General features: G+C 35.3%; 2 protein-coding genes across 2 annotated transcripts in view; one reads left to right on the forward strand and one right to left on the reverse strand.

Annotated features, from left to right (window-relative positions):
- Positions 1-4372, forward strand: part of LOC106876388 (transmembrane emp24 domain-containing protein 7) — a 33369-nt gene extending 28997 nt beyond the window's left edge. Inside the window, exon 3 of the mRNA XM_089363062.1 lies at positions 3354-4372. Within this exon, the coding sequence (XP_089219188.1) occupies positions 3354-3587 (234 nt within the window). The 3' untranslated portion in view covers positions 3588-4372. The remainder of the gene's footprint in view (positions 1-3353) is intronic.
- A 2732-nt stretch (positions 4373-7104) lies between these two features.
- Positions 7105-24596, reverse strand: LOC106876397 (uncharacterized). Its single transcript, XM_014924926.3, has 7 exons — positions 24270-24596; positions 16498-16594; positions 14919-14988; positions 13358-13451; positions 12622-12651; positions 11954-12079; positions 7105-11279 (listed from the first exon to the last, which is right to left on the reverse strand). Exons 1-7 carry the CDS (start codon positions 24334-24336, stop codon positions 11110-11112), a joined length of 654 nt encoding a protein of 217 aa, XP_014780412.1. The 5' UTR covers positions 24337-24596; the 3' UTR covers positions 7105-11109.
- Between the last annotated feature and the right edge of the window lie 890 nt (positions 24597-25486).

Below are 25486 nucleotides of genomic sequence, written 5' to 3' on the forward strand. Positions count from 1 at the left end.
TGCAACTAAGGTTTGGTGGAAGGTTTTTATTCAGAACTTATGAAAACAAGACATTTGTACTACAGAGGCGGTTTCAGCCAGGTTGGTATCGAAAGGATTAAAGGTGTACATGACTGAACCAGTAGAATATTAGATTAAATAGATTATAGCATTTAGTATCATACTTTTCTGTAATGAGTTCAAAATTTTCAGAGATTGGCTTTAACATCATTTTTTTTTTATTCCTCTGCTGTGGATGAATTATGCATTAGTATCAGAAAGAAAAGTTGATTATTGAGCAACAAAATCAAGCATGACTCTTATTTTCTGCTTTTAATATATTCTAATTGTTTCAGCTTGCTTTCTAACGAAAAAAAAAAAAAAAAGCATTAAAAAACACTCCCTTCCTCTGCTTACCCCTATTTGCTTGCTTATCTTATTTTCAGTGGTATTTATTTAAATTTATTTTAGAATGAAACGTTAATGATAAAATTGTCTTAAAGATTGTATTTATTTAATTAAACAGATACAAAATATTTATTCAAATGCATCATCATCATTTGGCATCCATTTTCCATGCTGGCATGGGTCAGACAGTTTCACTGGGACAGGCAAGCTGTAGAGTTGCACCAGGCTCCAGTCTGTTTTGACTTGGTTTCTATGGCTGGATGCCCTTTCTAATGCCAACAAAATACCACTTCAGAAATTCTTTGAAGTTTTTTCATGACTTTATTTTTTACTAAATTACTGTGCTTAATTGTTTAAATTAATTTTGAATATAATCAAGAATTTGAAAGGCTTTGGTATGATAAAATAATATTTTCATTATTAAAGTGGTGTTTGGAACATAACTTTATATAACAATGGGAGATTCTATTTTAAATGGAAATGATTTTAATTCAGACAATTTTGTATTATAAGATTGAAGACAACTTCAAGTATCAGAAGGGTCAATAAACTTATTTTGTTAAGCCTAGAGACTAATAGAATAACTACGAGGCTTAACAAAATTAGTACTGGCATTGATTTGTTCAACTAAAATTCTTTGAGGTGGTGCCCACAGTCTAAATAAGTAAAAATAAAAGAAAAACCAGACAAGGGAGCTATGTTGTAGTTTGACTTGCTCAGTGTCTCAGCCAAATTTTTCCTTAAACACAATACTGTCTTTAAAATAGGTGATCTTACATAAGCCAGCAAGAGAGCTTCTGTGAAATCAGCCTGCTCAATGTTACCACCAAATCTTCTCCACCATCAAACTCTTTAGTATATGTAACCCTCTTGTTATTATATTTCTGTTGAAATGCACTGCATTAGTTTCAATTGATTTTGAAAATAATGGAGTATTTAGTAAAATAACTTTGTCGTTATTAAGCTGATGTTTGGAACATAAAATCAACACGAAATTTTGATGGGAGGTTTTAACTGAAATCGCTTTAAAATAGGAAGATTGTATCATAGAACCAAAGCCAGTCTCTGGTAGTTTGGTATCAAAAGGGACTAAATGGAGGATCACATGAATCAGTGAAGGAGCTTCTCTAGTTGTTGCTATGAAATGCAGGTCAGCCTTGCTCAAGCAGGTTTATGGTACCTAGGTACTTGTTCAAATAACTAGGAATAGCCTATGGTACTTGTATCTGGTTGAGGGCATCCATATTATATACAACATGCAGTCATTTTGTTGTGTAGAATGCAGTTTATGAGTCGGAGTGTATTGCATTCCTTCTGTTGTCCAGTCTTGAATAACTGCTATTAATGTTTAACCCTGAGTCAGCCCTAGTTGAGCAGACCTATGACCAAAGGCGTTCCAGCTATGATCAGCCAATCTTTTTTGTATATCTAGGACTATATTGGTTAGTGACTACTTTTTTTGAAATGGTTTGATTGGAAGAAATTCGGCTGTTATTTCTAGCATGTCAAGTAACTACATAATCTCCCTTGTTAGCTTGCTGGTATGAATGACTATAGCAAAGGAGAAGCATGCAAGGTGGACTTGTCCAAGTGTAACATCAGTTTCTTTTCAGTTGTTATGTAGTTGCTTGACTTGCTGCATATAGTGACTAAGTCTCTAGTAAACTTATTAACTTTAAATTCTGTACTATGATATGCAAGATCGATGAAGCAGCAAAATTTCCCTCTACAAAATTTAAAATGGAGATCATATGACTGAAAATTGAGATTTTGGGTTGCATTCTGGAGAAATTTGAATGAAATTCTCTGCTAAATTTGTCTGACTTCTTGCCATGTGTTTATAAACTTTGTACACTGTAACAAAAAAAAACAAACAAAAAAAAAACTGTTCAACCAGTATTTTTAAGATAACAAAACAGTGTTTTAAAGTGTTATGATTGGGAGGGAGTCTCTATGCAGTCACTAGACCTATTAGAAATAACAGCCAAATCTCCTTCAAAATCATGTCCTGCCATCTGAAAAGGAAAGGAAATTAACATCGGTTGCTATTTCTTGTAGGTTGAATAGCTAGTGACATGATATAATTGCATGTCAACTAACAGATTGTCTTTACTAAAACATTGAATCTGTAAAATATAACTCTTTGAATTTCTGGTCTCCTTCATTTTTGATTTAAGAATGTTCTTATATTGAGTGGTAGAACAGCAGAAACAGAACTCAGTAAACTGAGTATGTGTGTCAATCTTTTTACTTGGCAGAAAGTGAGAAAGGATTTGTGAGTTTTGTGCATGACGCTTATTAAAGGTTATAGTACTGCCATGAGACAATGAGGTAGCCACAGTTTGGTAAGTGGCATGCAATAAGGGAGCTCTGGTTTGATAAATGGCAAAAGTCACTCTAATGGTCTTCATCACTTTCGGCTAATTGTATATGAAATTAAATGACAAAGCAAGAATTTAGGCAATGAACTTCATTAGCCTAAAGCTGTTTCTGCTACAAGATGCATCGCTGAATGCATGTGCACTAACTTATAGCTTCCTCAGAGCTTCTAAAATGAAATGCTAGTAAATGCCTTCCCAAATAACTCATTTGTGAGTGCACTGCATCTTCTAGCAGAGAACAGTTGTAAGTTGATGAAATTCATTGCATAATTTCCTGTTCCTTTGTCATATTACACTTTGTACTCAACCAACACTTTATTCTGAAGCTAATATAGGTTTACTACTAATGCCAAATAATTAGCATCACTTTACCTAAGTGACACACACACACACACACACACACACACACACACACACACACACACACACACACACACATTGAGACATTTGCACTCACAGTTTTGTATATACATTTTTAAATCTGATTTTAAGTGTCTTCTAAACACTTTGAAATAATGCCATTAACACTTGTTTTATTGAAGACTAAAATATAATTTTCGTTTTTTTCTTCTTCTCTATCTTCAGATGGAGCAGACTTCAGTGAATACACATGCACAGCTGAACACCATTGCTGACTATCAGACTCACTTCAAGCTGCGGGAGTCCAGTGGGCGAGCTTTTGCTGAGTTCCTGAATGAGAGAGTATTTTTTTGGTCAATATGTGAGACAGTGGCAGTGATTGTTGTTGGAATTGGCCAGATCATAGTTCTGCATAGCTTCTTCACAGACAAACGTCCAGCTAACACGATACAGTCATGATAGCTGCACTTAGGGCCTTACCCTAATACATGTATAATTATCTATAATATAATATATATATATATATAATATATTTCAAGCTCAACCTCTCTCATGTATATATGTATGTGTATGTTTATGTATGTAGATGTATGTATATTCCTTTCCTGAGCGTCCAATAACACTGTACTTATTCCACGTCCTCGCGTTGTTGTTTTTTCTTGCTTGTTCATGTTTGGATTGACTATATATGTATGCATATGTAAGTATGTATATCTATATGTATATCTATATATATATTAGATTGGAGCCTGGTGTTGCCATCCGGTTTCACCAGTCCTCAGTCAAATCGTCCAACCCATGCTAGCATGGAAAGCGGACGTTAAACGATGATGATGATGATGAATATATATATATATATATATATATGTATATGTATCTATATGTATGTATATGTAAGTATGTGTGTGTATGTATATGTATGTGTGTGTATATATATATGTATATGTATATATATATATATATATATGTGTGTGTATGTACATGTAAGTATATATACATGTGTGCGTATGTACATGTAAGTATATATATATATGTGTGTGTCTATGTATGTATATATATACATGCATATGCATATCAATATGTATGTGTATACATATATATGTGCATATCAATATATATATGTGTACATTATATATATATATATATATATATATACAGGCATTAAAAAACACATGCACCTACATCACCATTTCATGATAAAATGTATGTTTTTAAAAAATAAAGTTTCTCCACTGTAAAACTAACATGTTTTTGTTTGCTTGTTTGAAAAATCATAAACTCATTAAATGACATGCCAGACAGTGTAGGAAACTTATGCTCTCTACTTGATCTTTATTGCTAGCTTTTTCACATTACCAATGACTGGATCTTTTGATTTTATTATTCCATGTTTTCAAGGCAGTGAGGTGACAGAATTGGTAGCATGTCTTCATGTTCCAAGTTCAAATTCTACCCAGTTTGACTTTGTTTCCTTGTTTCGGGATCAATAAAATAGTAGCTATTGAATACTGAGGTCAATGTACTCCCACAAGTTTTCAGGCTTTGTGCCCATATCAGAAAAGAATTATTCCATATTAAACTACAGTTAGACTTTGAAGGTTAAAGAAGTATCTTTTCCTTTTACTGCCAGAACATACTGATATTGCAAATGAGATAAGCCAACTGTCTAAACTAAACAACCTTTGTTAGAGGTAAAACAGTTCTGCAGTTAGCCATCTCTCAGTGGCTAATGTAAGTTTTGATTATAAATGTTTTCTCTATATACACTTTATTGCATCATCATCATCGTTTAAGGTCTGCTTTCCATGCTAGCATGGGTTGGACGATTTGACTGAGGACTGGTGAACCAGATGGCTACACCAGGCTCCAATCTGATTTGGCAGAGTTTCTACAGCTGGATGCCCTTCCTAACGCCAACCACTCTGAGAGTGTAGTGGGTGCTTTTACATGCCACCAGCACGAAGGCCAGTCAGGAGGTACTGGCAACAGCTACGCTCAAAATGGTGTATTTTATGTGCCACCTGCACAGGAGCCAGTTCGGCGGACTGGCAACGAACTCGCTCGCAATTTATTATAAAAAGATTCTGTTTAAATGTGTATTAATTCAGTATTAACAAGGTGGGGAGCTGGCAGAGTTTTTAGCCTGCTGGGCAAAATGCTTGGTGGTATTTTATCTGCCTTTATGTTCTTCCACCTGGGTCAACTTTGCCTTTCATCCTTTTGGGGTCGCTAAAATGAATCCCAGTTGAGCACTGGGGTCAATGTAATTGACTCACTTCCTCGAAATTGATGGCTTTGTGCCAAAATTTGTAACCAATATTCAGTCTTAATATACCACATTGCTGACTTGTTAACAGATAATTTGAGTTTTACTGTGATGTCACTATTTATTTGAGGCTGAAGAAGCAAAAGTTCAAGCTAAACATCAACTCCTATCAAACGTAGCTGTTTGAGACTTGCTCGAATGGCACCTCTGTTGGTTTGGTTATGCACTCCATTATCTACAAGGTGAACAATTCATCTATGACAGTAGATCTCAACTGGGGTCTGTATGGCCCTTATAGGTCCACATAAGACTTTTTGTTAAAATTTATGGGCAATGGTTTTATATTCTAAATTAAAATCCTGTTGAGGTTAATTCTCTGAGTACTGGTTTGAATTACTAGCTACTTTCCCACCAAATTTGTAATCCTGTATGAATGCTAAAAATTGTCATTATTATTAGTCTTCAAGGTAAGGCAGTGAGCTGGTAGAATTGTTAGCATGCCAGGCAAAATGCTTAGTGATGTTTCACCTATTGCTATGTTCTGAGTTTAAATTCTTCCGGGGGTCGATAAATTAAGTACCAGTGAAACACTGGAGTTGATGTTCCCCTCCCCACAAATTTCAGCTATTGAACCTATAATAGAAAGGATTATTAGTCTTCAAGGCAGCAGGCTGGCAGAATCGTTAGTACGCCAGGCAAAATGCTTTGTGGCATTTCATCAATCTTTAAATTCGGAGTTCAAATTCTGTCGAGGTTGACTTTGCCTTTTGTTCTTTGAGGATCGATAAAATAAATACCAGTTCAGCACTGGAGTCAATGTAATTGACTTACCCACCCCCTTTGAACTTGCTGGCCCTGCGCCAAAATTTGAAACCATTATTATTAGTGTCTTCCTTGGGTGTATCGGTTTTTATTTCAGTAGTGGCATTGCAAGATAAATTTAGGTCTGTCATGAGACTAAGGACTCAGAAAGCTGGAGCTTTTACCCAATTTCCTTGGCATATAAGTGACTGGGATTACAACACTCTGCTGAATGGGATATTGATCCATTGTAGGGTCAACTCCCCAGCTATTTGTGGGGTTCAGTTGTGCCAGCTAAGTGGACTGGAGCATTATGAAATGAAGAATGCAACACGCCATCTAATCCGGTAATCAAAACCACAATCTTATGATCTTGAGTACAAGATCCTGACCACTAGGCCATAAGCCTTCATATTGCAGGATAGCTCTATTATTGGTTTCAACTGAATCCACTTAAAAGGCTTTGGTCAACTCAAGGCCATAGCAGAAGACACTTGCCAAAGGTAACACAGCTTCTTACCATAAAGCCATACTTTTGACTGTTTAAACAAATCTTACAGCTACTCTGCACCTTGGTTGATTAGCCCTCAAATCATTATCTTTTATTTTATTCCTTGATATGGGTATAGAAAACATAGGACTGGTTTGGATTTGATCCAAGAAACTTTATTTCTAAAGTAATGGTACTAATAAAGGATCCTTATTTTAATCTTGTTTCAGACCATGTGCACATCCAAGAATAAGACACCTAATCTTGATCAAGATCAAACTATTTGAAATGTGTAGATTTAAATATCAGATGTTAAGGCTGTTAGTCTAGCATCTCAGACATTCAGATAATGAGTTTGAACTTAGTAGGTCAATACTTCACAGCCATTTTGATAAAATAAAAATAACAAAATGACAAAATAGAAACAATATATATATATTTGTTCTTTCTTTTTTCCTTTTAAAAAAACCCCATAAATGAAGTTTTTTCTTCAGTTATGCAAAAAAAAAAAAAATTTTTTTTTTGTAAAGAATTTGGCAATTTTCAGAATGTAGAAGATTTATGGATTCCTAAAGTAATTCAGTCCTTGATTTCTGATTATATAATGTACAGGATTTGTCATAATAGGAGAAAGTGACACAATAAGCAGTGAATATACAGAGTTGTGTGCAAATAGGGAGAAAATGGCAGCAGGGACTATTCACTTTGTCCCTATTCTGAAGCAGAGCTGAAGTTTGAACCATGTCCTTAGGACTAACAGTATGCACCACCACATGAACACTGTAGCACTATGAACCGAAGAAAATAATATTCAAAGGTAATATAACATTATTGCCACTGCTTACATCAGTGGGACCCAGCCATTCTAACATGCAGTACCTATTTTATAACCAGCTGGACTGGCTCGTTGACAAAGTATTTTGGTTATCTAATAGTGGAATATGACTGCTAAATATCATGAGGGTTGATTGATAAATGTCCCTATAAAGTTAGTAATCCACTGTATCCACCTTTAATTAAAGATGGTAGGATGTGATTCAAGGGAAATTTAGTTGATATTTCTAGCAGATTGAATGACTACTTAAAGGTTTCCTTGTTGGTTTGTATTTGGGCCAATTAAATGTAAAAATTTCAGCAGAATTTTTGAGGACCAGTATTTTGGTCTTGGTTTTGTGATGTGAAGGAGATGAGTAAGATAACTGTCTTCAAGGAAAGGAAACCTGTCTACCATAGATTAATGTAGGAAAACTGTGGTTCTAGGAATCATGTGTACAGCCCTACAAAACAGCAAAATGCTTGCAGTGGATTTGAAGTTAGAATTATTAATCTAAAGTTATATTTAGGTAGTTGTTTTACTTTTACTTATTAAATTTTATGAACTGCATTTAAACATTCACTCACTTGAGTTAACCACACTGAGCTTTGCTAGCATGAATTTAAACATTCACTCTGACCCCTAAAATAAAGCAATTGAAGCTAACTCATGGGAATAAAAGCTTAATGAAGTTTGCAGCTGAAGTTAAACTCTTTTATATTGGTTTTAGTAATTGAACTGAAGCTCGGTTCAAGGGATTTTAGCCACTTCTACCAACCCAAGTTCTTTGTTTCATAAGGAACAAAAGGGAAGTAATCCTTGGCTTAAAGGCTGATTCAATCACAACCACTATAGAGAGCTTAGACTTCCCAAGCATGTTAAATGAGTCAGAAATATAGTCTTGAAATTATCTCCCCTCCTTCTTCAGAGTTACTAACAATTTCTGCTAGTTTTTAGTTTTCTTTCTTAGTCTTTAAGGAAAATTTCAAGAAATTAAGAATTTGATGAATATAGCATTCAGTGTATCACCATTTTAAGTTAATTATCCTAATCCATGCCACTGTCTCCTTTGAATTTGTTCGTTTTAGTTTTTAATTATGGAAATCCCCCTTGAACAAAAATATACTAGATTCTTTTTGTATATACAAAATTGTCTACAAGTGATTTGGTAGCAGAATTAAGGCTATACTATGCAGTTGAGGTCAAAGTGAAACACTATGTTTTAGTTATCTCTCTTCATCAAACAATTCCAACGGAGAATTGGAGTTCATGAAATTATGTCCCCTTGCTTTAGAGCTCTTAACAGTTGCCACCAAATAAATTTATCTCCCTTGTCTGTTGCAGCGGTGAATTTCAATAAATTAAAAATTTGAGTATGATATTCAGTATATACCTCTTAACTTATCCAACTTCATGGATACTGCTCTCTTACAACTTTTAATTATATTATGATCAAGTCCAATCATGGTTACACAGTCGGTCGTTAGACTGAGGTCATTTTGGGGGCATCACCTTAAAGAGTTTTTAGATGAGCTTATTTTCTTTAAGTCTGGTACTTATACTATCAGTATCTTTTTCCGAACTGCTTAGTTATGGGGATGTAAACACACCAACACTGGTAACGAAGCAGTGGTGAGGGACAAATACAGACACACCTACACACACACATGACAGGCTTCTTTCAGTTTCTGCCAACCAAATCTATTCACAAGGCTTTGGCTGAAGAAGACACTTGTAGGAGGTGTCACAGTGGGACTGAACCTGGAACCACGTGGTTGGGAAGCAAAATTCTTACCACACAGCCATGTCTGTGTCAAATATTTTCCTTACAAAAATATAGTATATGTATGCATGTATATATATATATATATATATATATATATATATGAAGAGCCAAGTGTCACCCATATATGAGTAGGGCTTGGTAGCATGTACCATGCCCATTATTTACAATGGGCAGATAGGTCCACCACAACACTTGATGAAGGCTGGAGAGTACATCAGCTGAAACATTGTGTTAACAAACAAGATGAGGACTCCTATCTGTCCATTGTAAGTAATGCACATAATTCCTCATTCTAAAAATATAGAATAGTTTGTACCATGCTTCCACCAATTGTTTTAAATTCTTTACAAGCTCACATAGATACCCCCTCAACTCTCCCTCTCTATCATCCAGGGGCATACCCAGGATGTGACAACTAGAGAGAGAGAGGGAACTGCACCAGCACAAGGCTGGTACTCACTTTCAGCTGTGTAGACTGGAGCAACATGAAATGAAGTACCACTCACAAGGACACAAAGTACCACATGATCCAGAGGTTGAACCCACAACATTACAACTGTAAACCAAACACCCTAACCACTAGTAGCCAACAGGTTCCAGGTCCCTCTAGAGTTTCACACTAATGTGCTTATCAAACTTTGATAAGTGCATTGGCATAAAACTCCAGAATCTCTTGGAGCTTCTCAGCTAAAAAGAAAATAGTCAACTTTCTTCTGTTTGTGAAACCAATTATATGTATAAAATATATAATAATTAAAAACCTTCCTTTGTTTCTCTTTACTCACACACACAGACACACAAAAACGTTACATGTATAATCTACTGATATTTTGGCATGAATATGGGTTAACTAAGTTCCTATATTATTGTCCTTAGTAGTTCCTATCACATACTACCATATCGCAAATATAGAGTGGCTCAGTAGATTCTACTTAAATAGAAAAGCAATAAGGTAATAAAATAGATGATAGGAGGAAACTACAGGTTTAAATGTATGTATGGGTATGCATGTGTGTATTTGTATGCATGCATATATGTATTTGTGTATAGGAATACAGAGGTATATACATGTGTGAATGTATTTTGTGAGTGAGAGAGGGCAGTGGATGGAATTAAGTGTATAACAGTAATGATACTGCAAATGTGTGTATGTGAGTGTATTTTATGTTTGGGTGTCTGTTTATTTATATTCCCTGCACCACATCAAAAGTGCCTGATCAGCATGGAGATTAATTACTTCTATGTATGTATATATATATATATATATGTCCCATTTTGTATTATTTATATATATATATGTTAGTCTTGGAAAATTGACAGCATATTAAAATATATAGTCACAGGGATACAAAGTTATTTGTGACAATCAACAATTTGTTGGAAAGAGTCATTTTGGTAATAAAAAAAAAAGGAAAAAAGTGAAGGCAGATGATTTGTTAATGGGGCATATGCTAGCATATGTTGTTTAACCCTGATCAAGCAGACCTGTGATTAAAGATATTCCAGATGTGATCAGCCCATCTTTTATACAGGTATAGTGTACATTGAACTTCATCATCCAGTGTGTTCTTGCTTTGTGAGGCTTGTAGGGTATTGCCTGTAGGTTGGTGATTACTTTACAGTTCTTTCATTAACTCCAAGGAAGCCTCTATACAATTGTTTGGTATAGTTAGATTCAGCATCAAAAGGATCTTTTTTGTCAATGTATTTTATGTTTCGTTTGCCTTCAAATTTGTGTCTAGTCTATGTCAATATGTTAGTCAATTACCACCTGTCAATCTCGACTCGATTATATTTACTGTAATAATTGGTAATTGTTTAAGTTCAGCAGGCGCAATTAGTCTCATCATCGGGTTTTGATTTGTCCAATTGCACTGTGTTGTTTGTTTCATATCCTTCAAAAGAGGGAGAACTATGAACTTTTAGTCCAGAGTTTGGTTTTTCACTTAATTCGATGAGGCCTTGAGCTAATTTCAAAAATGTTTCATCAATACCTATACAAAAAAAAAAAAAAGAGCATTAAACAAATGACAAAAAATATTTAAAAAACTAGCAGTTGTTTAATTCACCGAAAAATCTCCTAAAGAACTAAATACATAATAACTAATACAATCATATAATTATTATCAACCATGTGGGCTAAGTCCAACGGCAGCTCCCAAGTGGCCCTCATGTGGCCACACGTGGCCCTCAAGCATCCTACTGGCAGCCCTCGATGGTCTCCCCTCTAAAAATATAATAAATTTTTCTTTAATTGACTTGTGCTTTACTTTTTTTGGTGTAGCACCTAAAAAAATCCAGGTTTTAGATCTGGCCTGGATATTAAAAAGGTTGAGAACCATGGGTTTAGACAGCGTATGTTTTGTGGGTTTACCTGACATACTGGGCATATAACAGATCCATGATGTCCCCAACTATGCGAATTAGCTGCTGTTCTGCTGTGGCCTGATACAGCTTACTGATCACACAAGAGAAACAGGGTAGTGGTTTAGTGGGCTCCCCAGCTAAGACCTCACTACTAGAAGGGGGTTTCCCTCCATTTATCTATTTAGGCTTCCTTAAATATTACTTTAGGGACTTTGCTATTTGTATGCGTATGTAACAGATACTGCAGTAAAAGTGGTAAAAAAGTTTGGATATTAATGTTGAACAAGGTCTTCAAGTGTACCTGTATTAAATAATGCTGATGTCTCAAAGAAGTATGCTCCAATGGATTTGGCATATTGTTGGGCTTCCGCCGAGGATACTCTTCTTTGGTGTTCCAGATCCTGTTTGTTCCCAAGAAGGCACAGCACTGCAAGGAGAAGAAGAATGAAAAAGTAATAAGGAAATATATAGAGGTAGAAGAAGAAAAGTAAGGAAATTAGCATGTTTAAATATGGATTTTTATGCAATAAGGATTCCAACGGTACAGGGTATTCCCAATACTATGTAGCGTGTCTTTATCATACAAGTTGTACCTGTGGGACTACTAAGCAATCCCCATGTCACAGGTGAATTCACATGTAATAAGATATTCTACTCATGTCTTAAGATGTTTTCTTGCCATGGATAGCACCTGTGATGCATCCCCATGTAATGTCCAATGAAAGGAATTACAATATCAACACACCTTAACCATTCATTCACTGTAACTCCACACTTTCCAGCAAGGTATTTCAAAATGCTCCCCTTTGTATGTTACACCTAAAATAAATCCACCTGAATGGAATATCAATGAACATGTCAATACCTGAACTTCTAACAATATAAGCCTGCCAATATCTTAAATACTCCAACAAAACATTATACAAAAAAGCATAAAAGGAATGCGTCAACGATACGCTTAGTACTTACCTATAGGTGTATCAACATTTTTATTCAACTCTGAAAATAAAAGGTAAAAAAAAAAGTCAAGAGTTACAATCAAATATAAACCATTAATACATAGCTGTATAGATGTTTTTTTTCTATAATTCCTTTATTCTTTGTTTGTTATTAATCTCATTAAATCATTTCTCCACTTTGCACAAATTTAGACATTTAATATACATTTTTGGAACAATGTTTTCTATCAAAAGTCTTTGGTTATTCTTACTCTTTAGCCTCAGTTCATCCCTTATTCAGCAGACCACCCCATCTTTCTAAACTTTGTATACCAAGAACAACATTACTTAATGTGTCTTTCCTTCATAAAGATAATATGGTGTGATCTGAGGGAGATTTGGTTGCTATTTCCCATATGTCATGCATCTGCATAGCAGTTCCTTTGTTGGCACATATTTTTATCCAGGTTGTTTAGCTACAGATCAGCTCTGATCAAGCAGGCTTATGACCAACCATATTATAGTCAGGACCCCTCTTATCTTTTTTTATTTGTTTTCAGACATAGTATATCTAACACTGGTAGTTCAATCTTTTATCTTACCAAACCTCAACTCACTTCACCCCACAAAGATGGATGAAAGCAAATTCAACACTGGCAGGTTTCAATTTAAAATGCAAAGGGATAAAAATGCAATTTTACAAAATTAACTAAAATCTAAAATTAAACACCTACTCACACACAAATTATAAAAGGTTTGTGTCTTACCTTTGACCCAGTCCTTGATTTCATAATAGCTATCTTTACATGTGATATCATACATCAGTAATGCAGCATTAGCCTTTCTATAATACATAGGGGCCTGTGGAAGAAGAGTTTCAATACAAGAGATTAGCTTCAGGTCTTCATGTTCAACACAAAAAATCAACTTACTGTCCAAGACAAGGAAGGAGCTAATTTGAAATTAAACACACGGGGTTCAATCCAGGATAAAAAAAAAAGGAGTTACTGTAAAGTTCAAACAAAGAGTAACTTGGAAGGAGTCAGCTTTAGGGTTTTAAAGGAATCTGTGTAAAAGTTTGCAAAAGGATCAGTTGAAGTGTTGTTAGTAAAAACAAAAATTCAAGAGACAGCAAGTATTAGCTTATGGTTTAGATTCAAGTGAAAGAAGAGGGCAATTAAAGGTTTAATTTAAGGTACTCTGCTTGAGAAAAGAAGGAAAGGGAGAAAATATTTGAGCTAAGTTCAGCATGAGTCAACTCTAAGTTTATTTCTATGAATAGAAAGCTTGGTAAACCAGCTGAGTGGTATTGGTGGGTGGAGAGAATAAGTTGGTTAGTCGGTTGGTGGTTAGATGGACAAACAGATAGGCAGATACACAATCAAAGTTGGTAGATAGATTGAGGGGTGCGTAAAATAAGTGAAACAGAGACTGGGATGATATATGGATGAGAGAGAAGAGGAGCAACTGTATGAATTATTATAATTTTTACATGTTTTTCGAGGCATGCCAATCAAACTACCTTACTTACATTGCATCTCCAGTCTGGAGCCATCCCTGCATCCTATCCAGAATATCTATCTACTGGAAGATTGGAATCTTGTGCAGCTCCCTAGCTTGCCAGCTCTGGTCAAACCGTCCAACTCATGCCAGCATGGATAATGGATGTTAAACGATAATGATGATGCACAAGATCCCATACTTTGAGGGAGCAGGTTGCAGCTGTAGGCAACCTTATTTGAATCCAGTGTCGTCAGGTTTTAATGAGAGTCATCTAGAGTTATCTCCCCTGTCACATCGTTAACAACTAGATGGCACTCTTTAGACAGACATTAAAAAGACGCGCACAGCCAAGTAACATCCTCTTCTCCTCTCCCACGTGGCCTGCAGCTAACTACGTCTTATACATCTCTGTTCCTGCTACGGGACAACTCTGCGTTGATTTGAATTTTGTTAAATCCTCTATACCATTCATGGAAGGCGGCATGGCAAAAGCCTTTTCTTATTCAACTTCCATTCTGTTCTGTTGAATGTTAATATACAAGCTGTGCAAAATGCTCTCATTCCGGATCGGAATAAACACTCCATGTACATGAAGTCTTCGAAAACTCATACGAGTTGCTGTTGTTCCTCACTGGATTAATTCCTACAGCTAAAGAAGGATGACCGAACATTATATTAAATTAGTGGGCTAAAAACTCGCTAAACAGCTAAAGAACGTAGTACATTTAGCTGAAATTGTATAGTGTTGTGGTGAAGTGAGGAAGGGATATACATGAAAAGAGGACTCAATACACACATGCATTGATAAGGATAAGAAAATTTTACCATGGAGCGAAATCGTTCCTGTCCGGCAGTATCCCAAACTTGTAGCTTAATTCTATATTTGTCCAGAGTCCTACAAAATGCATAATTAAAATTAACTAATTAGTAAATTAATTAATAAAAAATAATAAAAGAAAAATGCAAAGAAAAATACAGCAAAAAATTGTTGGAATTAGAATAAAATATAACATGAAATATAAAAAAAGACAAATGATGACTTTAACAAAGGTTCAGAACCTGTTTGGCTCAGGATAACAGAACCCTTTTATTTGTTTAGTTGATGGTGTTATGTGAGTGAAGCAGTGACTTTAGGTAAAAAAAAAGAAGTCCATAAAATCAACACTAGTTTTCAAGTTTGTCCAACGACTGAAGCCAGTGAAGGATTGAATTATATTCTGGCCAGAGGAAAATTTCTCTCTCATCTGAGGATACATAGCATTCAGTTGTTTATCTGCACACACTTGTATCTGTGAATCCTTATCTCTGTTTAGATTGCAATCAAACTTAATTTTCTCACTAAACTGCACAATGTGGTAATCCTTGCAAAGATGTAGGCTGAAACAGGATCAATGCTTGCATACATGTGTGGCTAGACTTAAAGCGCTTGATTTGCCTTCAATGTGCCAAAGGTAGAGAAGATGAGCTATGGTGTGTGTGGTATATGTCTATATAAGATGATATCAAGAAAAGTGACTCCCTTTGCAGAAAAAAAAAAAGGAATCTGGCAAGTCATTAAGCAAGAAGCCATTTCTATAAACTATTTAAGAAGCAATACAGCATAACAATAAGACAGTGAACCTTTTTGAATCAGATCACTACAAGGCAGGTATCAATTACCAAAGAAGAATTTCAAATTATTTCAGTATTTATTCTGTAAAGTGTGGTACTTATTCTATTGGTCTCTTTTGCTGAACCTATATGTTACAGGGACATAAACAAACCAACACCAAACAGTCAAGCAATACAAGGAGGTTGGACAGACACAAACACACACTTATACATGACAAGCTTCCACACAGTTTCTGTCTATCAAATTCACTCACAAGGCAAAGTATTGGTTGGCCCAGAGCTATAGTAGAAGACACTTGTTCAAGGTGCCATGCAGTGGGACTGAAACCGAAACCATGTGATTGCTAAGTGAAATCCTCAACAAATCAGCAATGCCTATCGCATGGTTTCTTCCCCACTTTTCCCACCACCAGTCTGAAATGTCCTTCAAAAGGTCACAGAGTGTTTCCTTTCTTCCTCTGACTAAGTCATTAAAAAATGCATCACAGGACAAGAGCTGATGGTAAGCAACACAGGAAAGCCAACATTTCATTGTCTGATCAGCTGTAAATGCTGTTTTTGCTGAACTTCCTCTCTATGAATTAACAATGAATTAGAAAGTGTGGTATTGATTTTTAGTAATTAATTATATATATATATATATTACAATTGTCATTTCATTTGTAAAACTTGGTTCTTACAATATTAATCACACACCACAATACTAAAGTAAGAAAAGAAGTAAAAGAAAATAACAACACCAATGTAAACATTAACAAATGTGAAAAAGTAGAGAATCCAAAAAATAACTTACAACTTATGTGTGAAAAATGAGGCCCCTATCGTTGGACTGACGTGCTTGCTGAATATGCCGCCAACATAACGAATGATAAGACTGGTTTTTCCTACAGCTGAAAGTAGAAAAATAATTGGTAATTAAAATATCTCTCTCTCTCTCTCTCTCTTATAGGGATAATACTTGATCTTTGGAAACATGCTGTAATGTGTCCTATTTTACTTCTTGGGAATGGGATATGAGTAAATTTGTTTCTTTCATTAATGTTTTTACCCAGTAGAGTTAAGTGAGTCGCCATAAACTGGTGTCATAAATAGTAGGTCATGTCTCTAAAAAGTTTGGGAACAACTGGTCTAGTACATACATACATATATATACACGACAGGTTTCTTTCAGTTTCCATTTACCAAATCCACTCCTGAGGCTATAGTAGAAGACACTTGCCCAGCAGTGGGACTGAACTGAGAATCATGTGGTTGGGAAGCAAACTGCTTACCACACAGCCATACCTGAGATTTCAATGAGATTCATCAGCCATTTCCATCAGGCTGAGATAACATTGCTTTGTACAAACCTATGAACACATATTGACCATTAGGATTTGGCTACTATTTCTAGAACTTAAAAAATGTTGAAACCCAATGATTGTTTACAGAAGCTGCCATAGAAGATAGTGATAAAAATCTAAACAAAACCATTTTCCCTGCTGTCGCTCTAATTATGTCTGTCTCTTTGTATGTGGTTCTTGTTCATTATATCTCTCTATTCTACTATACCAGAGAGAGTGAGACAGAGAGGGAAGAGAGACTAAGAGAGAAGAGAGAGAGAGAATGATAGAAAGAGAGAAAAAATTAAAGAGAGATCAAAGTAGGAAGAAAAACAGAATCTGATATCAAGAGAAATGTATTTTTGAATCTATTTTTATTTACTCTTTTGCAACTTCATCTGTTTTAGCTAATTGCTGATACAACTCCAATTCTATGTCCTTCCTTTTCCCATCTTTATTCACTGAAGATCAGGTGTGGTTTGAGAGCGATTTGGCTGCTATTTCTCAAAATAAACATTACACAAATCTTCCTTGTAAGATAATAAATACTATACATGGTCTGGTAGGTGTTAGTTTTGTAGCTTCTGAATGCAAAGCAGACATACAAACAATCCACGTTATATATAGACACACACACACATATATAAATGTGTGCATGCATGTGTGTATCAGCTGTAGTGAATGCTTTCCTGCCACAATAACACCAGAACAATGATGTTTTGTCACCATTGTATACTTCATCTGGTATTAAAATTTTTATCAGTGATGATGTTTGCCAATACATTAATAAATTTCTCAGTTGCTCTACAATCAATCAGTAGATATCATATCACCACAACTCTTTAAATATTTATAACTATGCTTTGACTTAAATTTGTATAAGAAGCCTTGTCAATATACATGATTACCTTCAATATTTAACTGGCTTCATGATCAGTAGTCCCTTAAACAATATATGTTCCCATTGATACTGATAAATGGATTCTTACAACACACAATCATGATCTTCAATTTTTACTCTATGTTATGATTTTCTATTTTGTATTTACATTTGTTAATCATTTGCAGCATAGATTTTCGACAGTTTGTCCTTCTGTTTCTTAAGGTCAAACTCTTCAGCTGCAAAAAACTTGCTGCTGAGTTTTCTTCAACATCTTTACTTTCTGCAAAACTGACAAACATAGAATGTTTCCCCTTTTCACGCACACATATACATACACATCTATATGCACATAAACACACACACATCTTTTATTTGTTTCAATCATTAGATTGTGGCCATGCTGAAGCACCACCCTTGAAGAATTTTTTAGTTGAATGAATCAACCCCCAACACTTATTTTTTAGAACGTGGTACTTATTCCATCGGTCTCTTTTGCTGAACCACTAAGTTATGGGGATGTAAACACACCAACACCAATTGTCTAGCGGTGATTGGGGGGGGGGGGGGGTACAAACACGGACACAAAGACACAAACACATGACAAGCTTCTTTCAGTTTCCATCTACCAAATTCACTCAAGGTTTTGGCTGGCCCGAGACCACAGTAGAAGGTATTTGTCTAAGGTTCTACACAATAGAACTGAATCCACAACCATGTGGTTGGGAAGCAAGCTTCTTACCACACGGCCACACCTGCATCTATATATACATACATATATATATATATATATATATATATATATATATATATGCATGCATACATACATATATATAGCTGCATATTTACATACATGCAACAGAGATACAACCACAAGCATATAGTTACATAGACATACAATATTTTTCAGATATTAGTGGCTATGATAATTACATTGTAATACTGCTCACATATGTTGAACTAATAATTAGTAGTCCCAAAACATATTGGCATACTGACAACAGTAAGAGAAAGACAATAGCCAGTAGTGCAAAATATAATCAAATACTGACCATGTACGTAAAGAAATATATCCACACATGCATAGTTACAAATCAAACACAATGTCATTCAGATGCATGCTAGTGATTATAATAGGAGTCTGAAAATAACTTCAAATACATTCATATACTAATCATATACACAGAGAAAAATTTAAATGCTTTTCCTTATTTAATTTTGATAAATGTTGGGTCAAATACTTCTTCAAAGTATGAAACAAATGGAAGAAGGGAGACCTGTTTGTTATGGCATATACATATAGCTGAATAACATCCTGTTAGCTATTTAAATATCAAAATGGCACTGTATCAAACCAATGCCAGACAAACCAGATTACTTCTCTCTTCCCCAAAACAGTAAACAAAAGCCATAAGAATTAACACACACACACACACATATTATTTATATAATCCGGTTTCTTTGGAACATGTTTGATATAGCAGACACATATTTGATCTGAATCTCCCAGCAGACAACCTACGCACCAGATATGTGACTGCTACAGGGTTTCGGTCAGATAGGTGTCATGATGGTGGTATAGTACCATATATAGTCACAAATCTATGAGTCAGTCTGAAAAGACTTGAAGAAAGGAGGAAATATCAGATAACTAGAACAGTCAAATGTTAGATATACTTAGTAATAAAAATTAAAAAAAGCAGAAAGCAGAGGTTTGCACATGTTTTGCAGCATGCAGATCAAGGGCATGAAATGTACTAAATTGCAAGGTAGTGAACTACAGGGACCACATCATTGGGGAGAAATATATGTGTTTTATAGTGAAAACAAAATTTTCATGGAAATGGCAATTGCTGGACAATTTTCTGTTTGAGTCTAACTGTTTTAAGTCATAGTGGAAATGTGACCGATGTTGCAAAGAGGCATACGAGTATTGTATAAATTTTATAATTGAAAAATTGACTATATTTTGTACAGACAAGTATACCAGCCTGCGGGTACAATAAAATGGGCTCATGGACGCAATTGTGCCCGCGGCAGGGGGTTCCCCACCCTTGATCTAAATGAAGTCTTAAGTTATTGCCAAGATGCTCCAGAAGTATCTCAATGAACATTTTTCAAACAAGTCCCCATCTCAGAAAGTTAGTGAGGCTTTTGTGCCAGACGAAGTACAACTGATATGGTTTTCAGTCTTTGCCAACTTTAGAAATATGTAAGATAGTGAAGCCTTGATCTCTTCATGGTTTTCATTGATCTTACTAAGGCATTTGATAGTGTCATTATGAGGGGTTGAGGAAAGTTTCCACCAAGAATGACTGTCCTCCTGATTTTGTGGATATCATTGGATCTTTTCACCATGGGACATGAGCAAGTATTACTGGAAATGGAACCATAGTTGAATTCTCATTCATACAAATGGTGTCAAGCAATGTTGGGGCAAGGATACAACATTGTTCAGCATTTACTTCTCAGCTATGCTTGACACAAGTTTCAAAGATACAACAATTAACTGCAACGTTCAATTTCAAACTGATGGCAACAATTCGCGCTTAAATAAAAAATATCAGAAATGCTTGTAAGCTGTTCTTTGCAGATGACTACTCTTGTCCATAAACTTGAAGATATTCAAAGAATCACAGGTTGCCGCAAGGAACTTTGGTGTTACAATCGGCATGAAGAGGACTGAACTCAGATCTAGTTGCTTCCTGAGTAATCCAGAAATCACTGCCAACAAAAGTGTACTAAAATAGGTGGAGGATTTTATCTACTTGTAGAGTGGTATGTTCAGTCTCCTTGAAGATTAGTAAAACAAGTGTTGTTTTGGCAGACTGACCAATTGGCTTTGAAATGACTTAGATATTTCCTGTCAATGAAAATACAAAAATATAAAGTAATGGTACTAACTATGCTATTGTATCGTGCACAGTTATGGACCTTGTGTTACAGACACTAAGAACAATAGGACAGTTTTCATCTTCAAAGTCTGTAAGATCAAGTGAAAGGACATGATATCCACTATAGACATCCTATCATGCTGCCAAATCAGTGGTACACTGATATTATAAATGAGATAGCAAATGGATGTAAAACAAATGCATTCCTATTAATGTCTTTTATGGTCAGTAATTATTCTACTAGAGCACTACTGAAATAACATAAAAATTCTTTCAAGTGAAATTTGAAGATATGTCATTTGAGAAAAGCTGTAAACTCTTTCACAAACTCAGCAGGCTGATCATAGTTGCAAGAGACCTTTTTGTATTAAGGTCACTGAATTTTATAGGCCCTTATAGAGAAACAAAAGAAGAGGAAAGATGTACAAAGAGACCATTCTGTTCTCTATTTGTATTTGTACTATATCTTCTACAATCTTGACAGCCACACACACACACATTTATTTATGCTTCTGTTCTGAAAATATGAAATTTGTGTCAAAAGTAATGATTGACTGTTACCCTGTTTATATCCACAAACGACTTGTCATACCGCTTACTAAAACACCTATTCCTTCAACTTCTACTAACCTTTTCCCATGATGGAAGCATTTGCAAGAAACAAAAACACTTAATTGTAAGATATTTATCCATGTAAATATTACAACCGCTCATTAATTGTAGTTAATTTCTATTTTTAATAATAATTTTAGTAATTTGAGCATTCTTCCAAATATTTTTGCTTAGTAAATTTAATGTATTTATAGTTTTGATATTTTGACTGTTTCCACACATCACTGCTATGATACATATAAACAGCAACATGCATTGCTCTTTGCATTTTTGCAAATGAAGATATCTTTGGGTCATAGACTCACTTGTACATCTGAAAGCTGGAAAGACAATTTGTGTGCAGATCGAATACACCACCACTGCCACCACAGCAGCTGCTGCCTCCTCCTTGGTGACCACCACGACCACCAAAAATATTAGTTATATGTAGTAGATATAAGGATCCCTTCTAGGGGCCCTATTATTGATTTTTTTCAACAATCTAAGTACATCACAAGGTTTCCAGACATGAGTTCTACTCACGTGTCAAGTTTCATCAAAATCGATAAACCGATGTAGGGGCTCCTTTTCTTGCGGCTTCTGTCACAATACTTGCATACCAAGAGGATGGCTTGGCACTCTGCATTTCTGTTGTTTTCCTTCCGCTGCTGACACTTCTCAACTTGTTTGTTTCTGTAGCTGCTCTCTAGCGAAGCAGTTCCTTCCTTCACCACAGTCCCCCATGTTGTTCTGTCTTCAGCCCTCTCTTCCCAGGTGCCGACATCCACCTCGCACTTGGACAAACTAGTTTTGCAAGTGTTCTTATACCTCAGTTTTGGTCTTCCTCTTAGTCTCTTGCCCTGGGTCAGTTCTCCATACAACAGTTACTTTGGGATTCGATGGTCATCCATTCTTTTGACTTCCCCCAGCCACCTCAGTCTTCGCATATACAAGATAGCTGTCATGTTTTGAAGATTTGCCTGCACCAGCACTTCAACATTGGTGACCTTGTCGTGCCATGTTAAGCCTAAGATCTTGCAGAGGCATCTGAGATGGAAAATGCCAAGGCACCTTTCCTGTCTGCTGTACAAGGTCCATGTTTCACACACACACATATATATATATATATATATACTATAGCCTCAGGCCCACCAGAGCCTTGTGAGTGAATTTCGTACACGGAAACTGAAAGAAGACTGTCGTATATATGTGTATATTTGTGTGTGTGTGTGTGTGTGTGTATGGGTCTGTGTTTGAATCCTCAGCATCGCTTGACAACCGATGTTGCTGTATTTACGTCCCCGTAACTTACCCGTTTTGCAAAATACACCGATAGAATAAGTACTTGGCTTACAAAGAATAAATCCTGGGGTCGATTTCTTCAACTAAAGTTGGTGCTCCGGCATGGCCACAGTCAAATGACCGAAACAAATAAAACAATAAAAAAAACTATGCCATTTTAGCCCCGAGCAACGCCGGGTAGCTGTGTGTGTGTGTGTGTGTGTGTGTGTGTGTGTGTGTGTGTGTGTGTATAATATATATATATATACGGTGGTGCATCAGCATGGCCGCAGCTCTGAGCTGAAACTTTGAAATGAAATGAAATATCGGAACGTCAACAGTATATGCATTTCCTGTCCCATCTAAGAAGCCAGTCATTCTTAGAGAATATGAACATAAATGCCTCATCCAACTCATGCCAAAATGGAAAAGAAGTTGATAATGTGTAATTACTTTAATACTAATACTTGACATCGTGTTTTGTTTTCAAAACAATTCGCTAGTATTAGTTAACTTTCTTTAATTGATTTCATCTCAGTCAATGAAATGAGCGTGCGCGCGTTCTCTCTGTCTATCTGTCTCTCTCTCTCCAAACACACACATACCCATTACTTGCCTTAATATCATGGGAGAGAGAGAGAGAGTATAATTTATTTGGACCGATCTCTTTCTCTGTCATCCTCGAGTCCGTTTCTACCTGGCTAAACGTCAAGAAACTCCGCAATAAAAGTGGATCAGCCGATATAAATCACACACACAACATACATATATCAAAGTTTGAGAAGTGCTTTGGAACGAATCTGTAAGCCCCCGAGTACACCATTATAGTATTTTTAGCAAATAACCATTTACATATTCTCTGCTTTATATATACAAGAGTTCTTGCTCACGTTTGTAACACCAAACACACACACACACACAGATAAATCAATAGTTACGTATTTACTTGATTGTCAAAGATAGCATTACTATGTGAAAAATAGTAAACCAAATGTTTATATAAATAATGAAGTTCTAGAGAAATGGTTATATTGTTGTTTAACTCAACATCAGCTCTGATTGAGTTTACAATCGAAGGCATTCCAGCCGTGACCATCTCACCTTTGGGGATATCTAAAATTACGTGTACGCTTTTTTTTAATATGGTGGGGTATGATTAGGAGGTAGATTTGGCTAATGATTCGAGTGAAACGTAGAGGTTCTCTCGTTAATATGCGATTGTGGTATTGAACAACGAAAAGAAACTTTGTACACAAATATAAAGAAAGACAATCAATACAAGTTTTTTTTTTTCTAGACACAGACATTCTTTATTGTTCTCGTCATCTTCATCGTCTTCTGTCAAAAAAAAACGATTTTTTTAGAGCACTAATCCTTTCTGGCAAAAGCAAAATAAATTTATAAATAAAAGTGACAACGACCGATATAAATTTGTTCGATTTATCAAAGTTATCAAAGTACCCCATGCGAGATAGATGAAAGTAGCAAGTGGAATGTTTGCGTGTGTGTGTATGCCTGTGCTTATAAAAGTGTGTGTGTAGAAAGAGAAAGAGAAAGAGATATACACACATATAAATACCAAACAATATTTACTTACCTTGCGATCCGAGTAAAACAATTTTTGCTTCGAGTGATTTGTACGCTTCTGTTTCCCCACCTTCCATTGTGTCTGTGTTCAGTAAAGTCGCAGATCGACTTGACAGAAAGAGTTAGTGCGACTGACGACAACCCGTACTTTTCTACCTATCCTCTTGGTTTTCTTACTTCTCACGTAGCACTAATATTCTACGTGCATATACACTTTTTCTTGGCGAAATAATAATAATGTTAATAACAATATGTTATAAAAAAACTAAATAAACCTAACACCGAAGCTAGCTCAACTCACAAAAACATTCCTATGACACCATTTTTGTTTTGGTCACGTGATAATCAGTTTACTTTCTCTTATAAAGTTTTCTTCTCTTATTTTTACTTCATGCTTCCTTATTCAATAATAGATTTTCTTTGTTATTTAGCAACTAACTATAAACTATTATTCTGACGAAAGTGAAAGCTCTGAGGTGTACACTTGACTGAATGGTCCAAACTATTACTTCAGTCAAACGTTCTGTACTTTTTCTTTTTTTCTTTTTGACCGAACGCTCTCCTTAACTATTATTATTCTAACCGAACGGTTCTTAACGGGGGGTCCACATGATCCTAAGGGGTCCATATAAGATTTTCTAGCTAATATTTATCTGCAATAAATTTATTATACTTCTACAATAAACAAAATATTTCAACAATTTTTCAATACAATTCCTAATAATATTTAACTACAAAAATATAATATAATTTTTTAAACATATGAATGCCCGTCCGAGTAAAATAAATATCAAAGGGGTCCATAGATTTTAAATGGTTGAGAAACACTGCGTCTAAGCTATTTTTCTCACCAAACATTAAACTATTGTCTCCACTGCATGTTAATTTATTTCGCTTGAGTAGTGATTTCTTTTTGCTATTTTTAGCTTTCCCTTACTCAATGATTTTCTTCTATTTTTATAATCCCACCAGCTGGCTTGTCTTATTTTGTTTTCACTATTTTATTAGTTATTATTCTGATTTATTGCGTTATTTTGGTTCAAATCTTTCTAGTTTTCAACGCAGAAGTAGTTGAATCTATATATATATATTTAGTGTTAAAAAACAATAAGCCAGTTAATGTTAGCATATTTAATAAATGTCGAGCAAATAAGAAAATCAGTTAATGTCTAATACCTCCAGCATCTTCTATTTTTTCACTTTGCAAATACGGGAGACAGTTTCCAA

Source organism: Octopus bimaculoides, chromosome 14 (assembly GCF_046866305.1).
Source record: "Octopus bimaculoides isolate indiv1 chromosome 14, ASM4686630v1, whole genome shotgun sequence".
Classification (NCBI taxonomy): domain Eukaryota; kingdom Metazoa; phylum Mollusca; class Cephalopoda; order Octopoda; family Octopodidae; genus Octopus; species Octopus bimaculoides.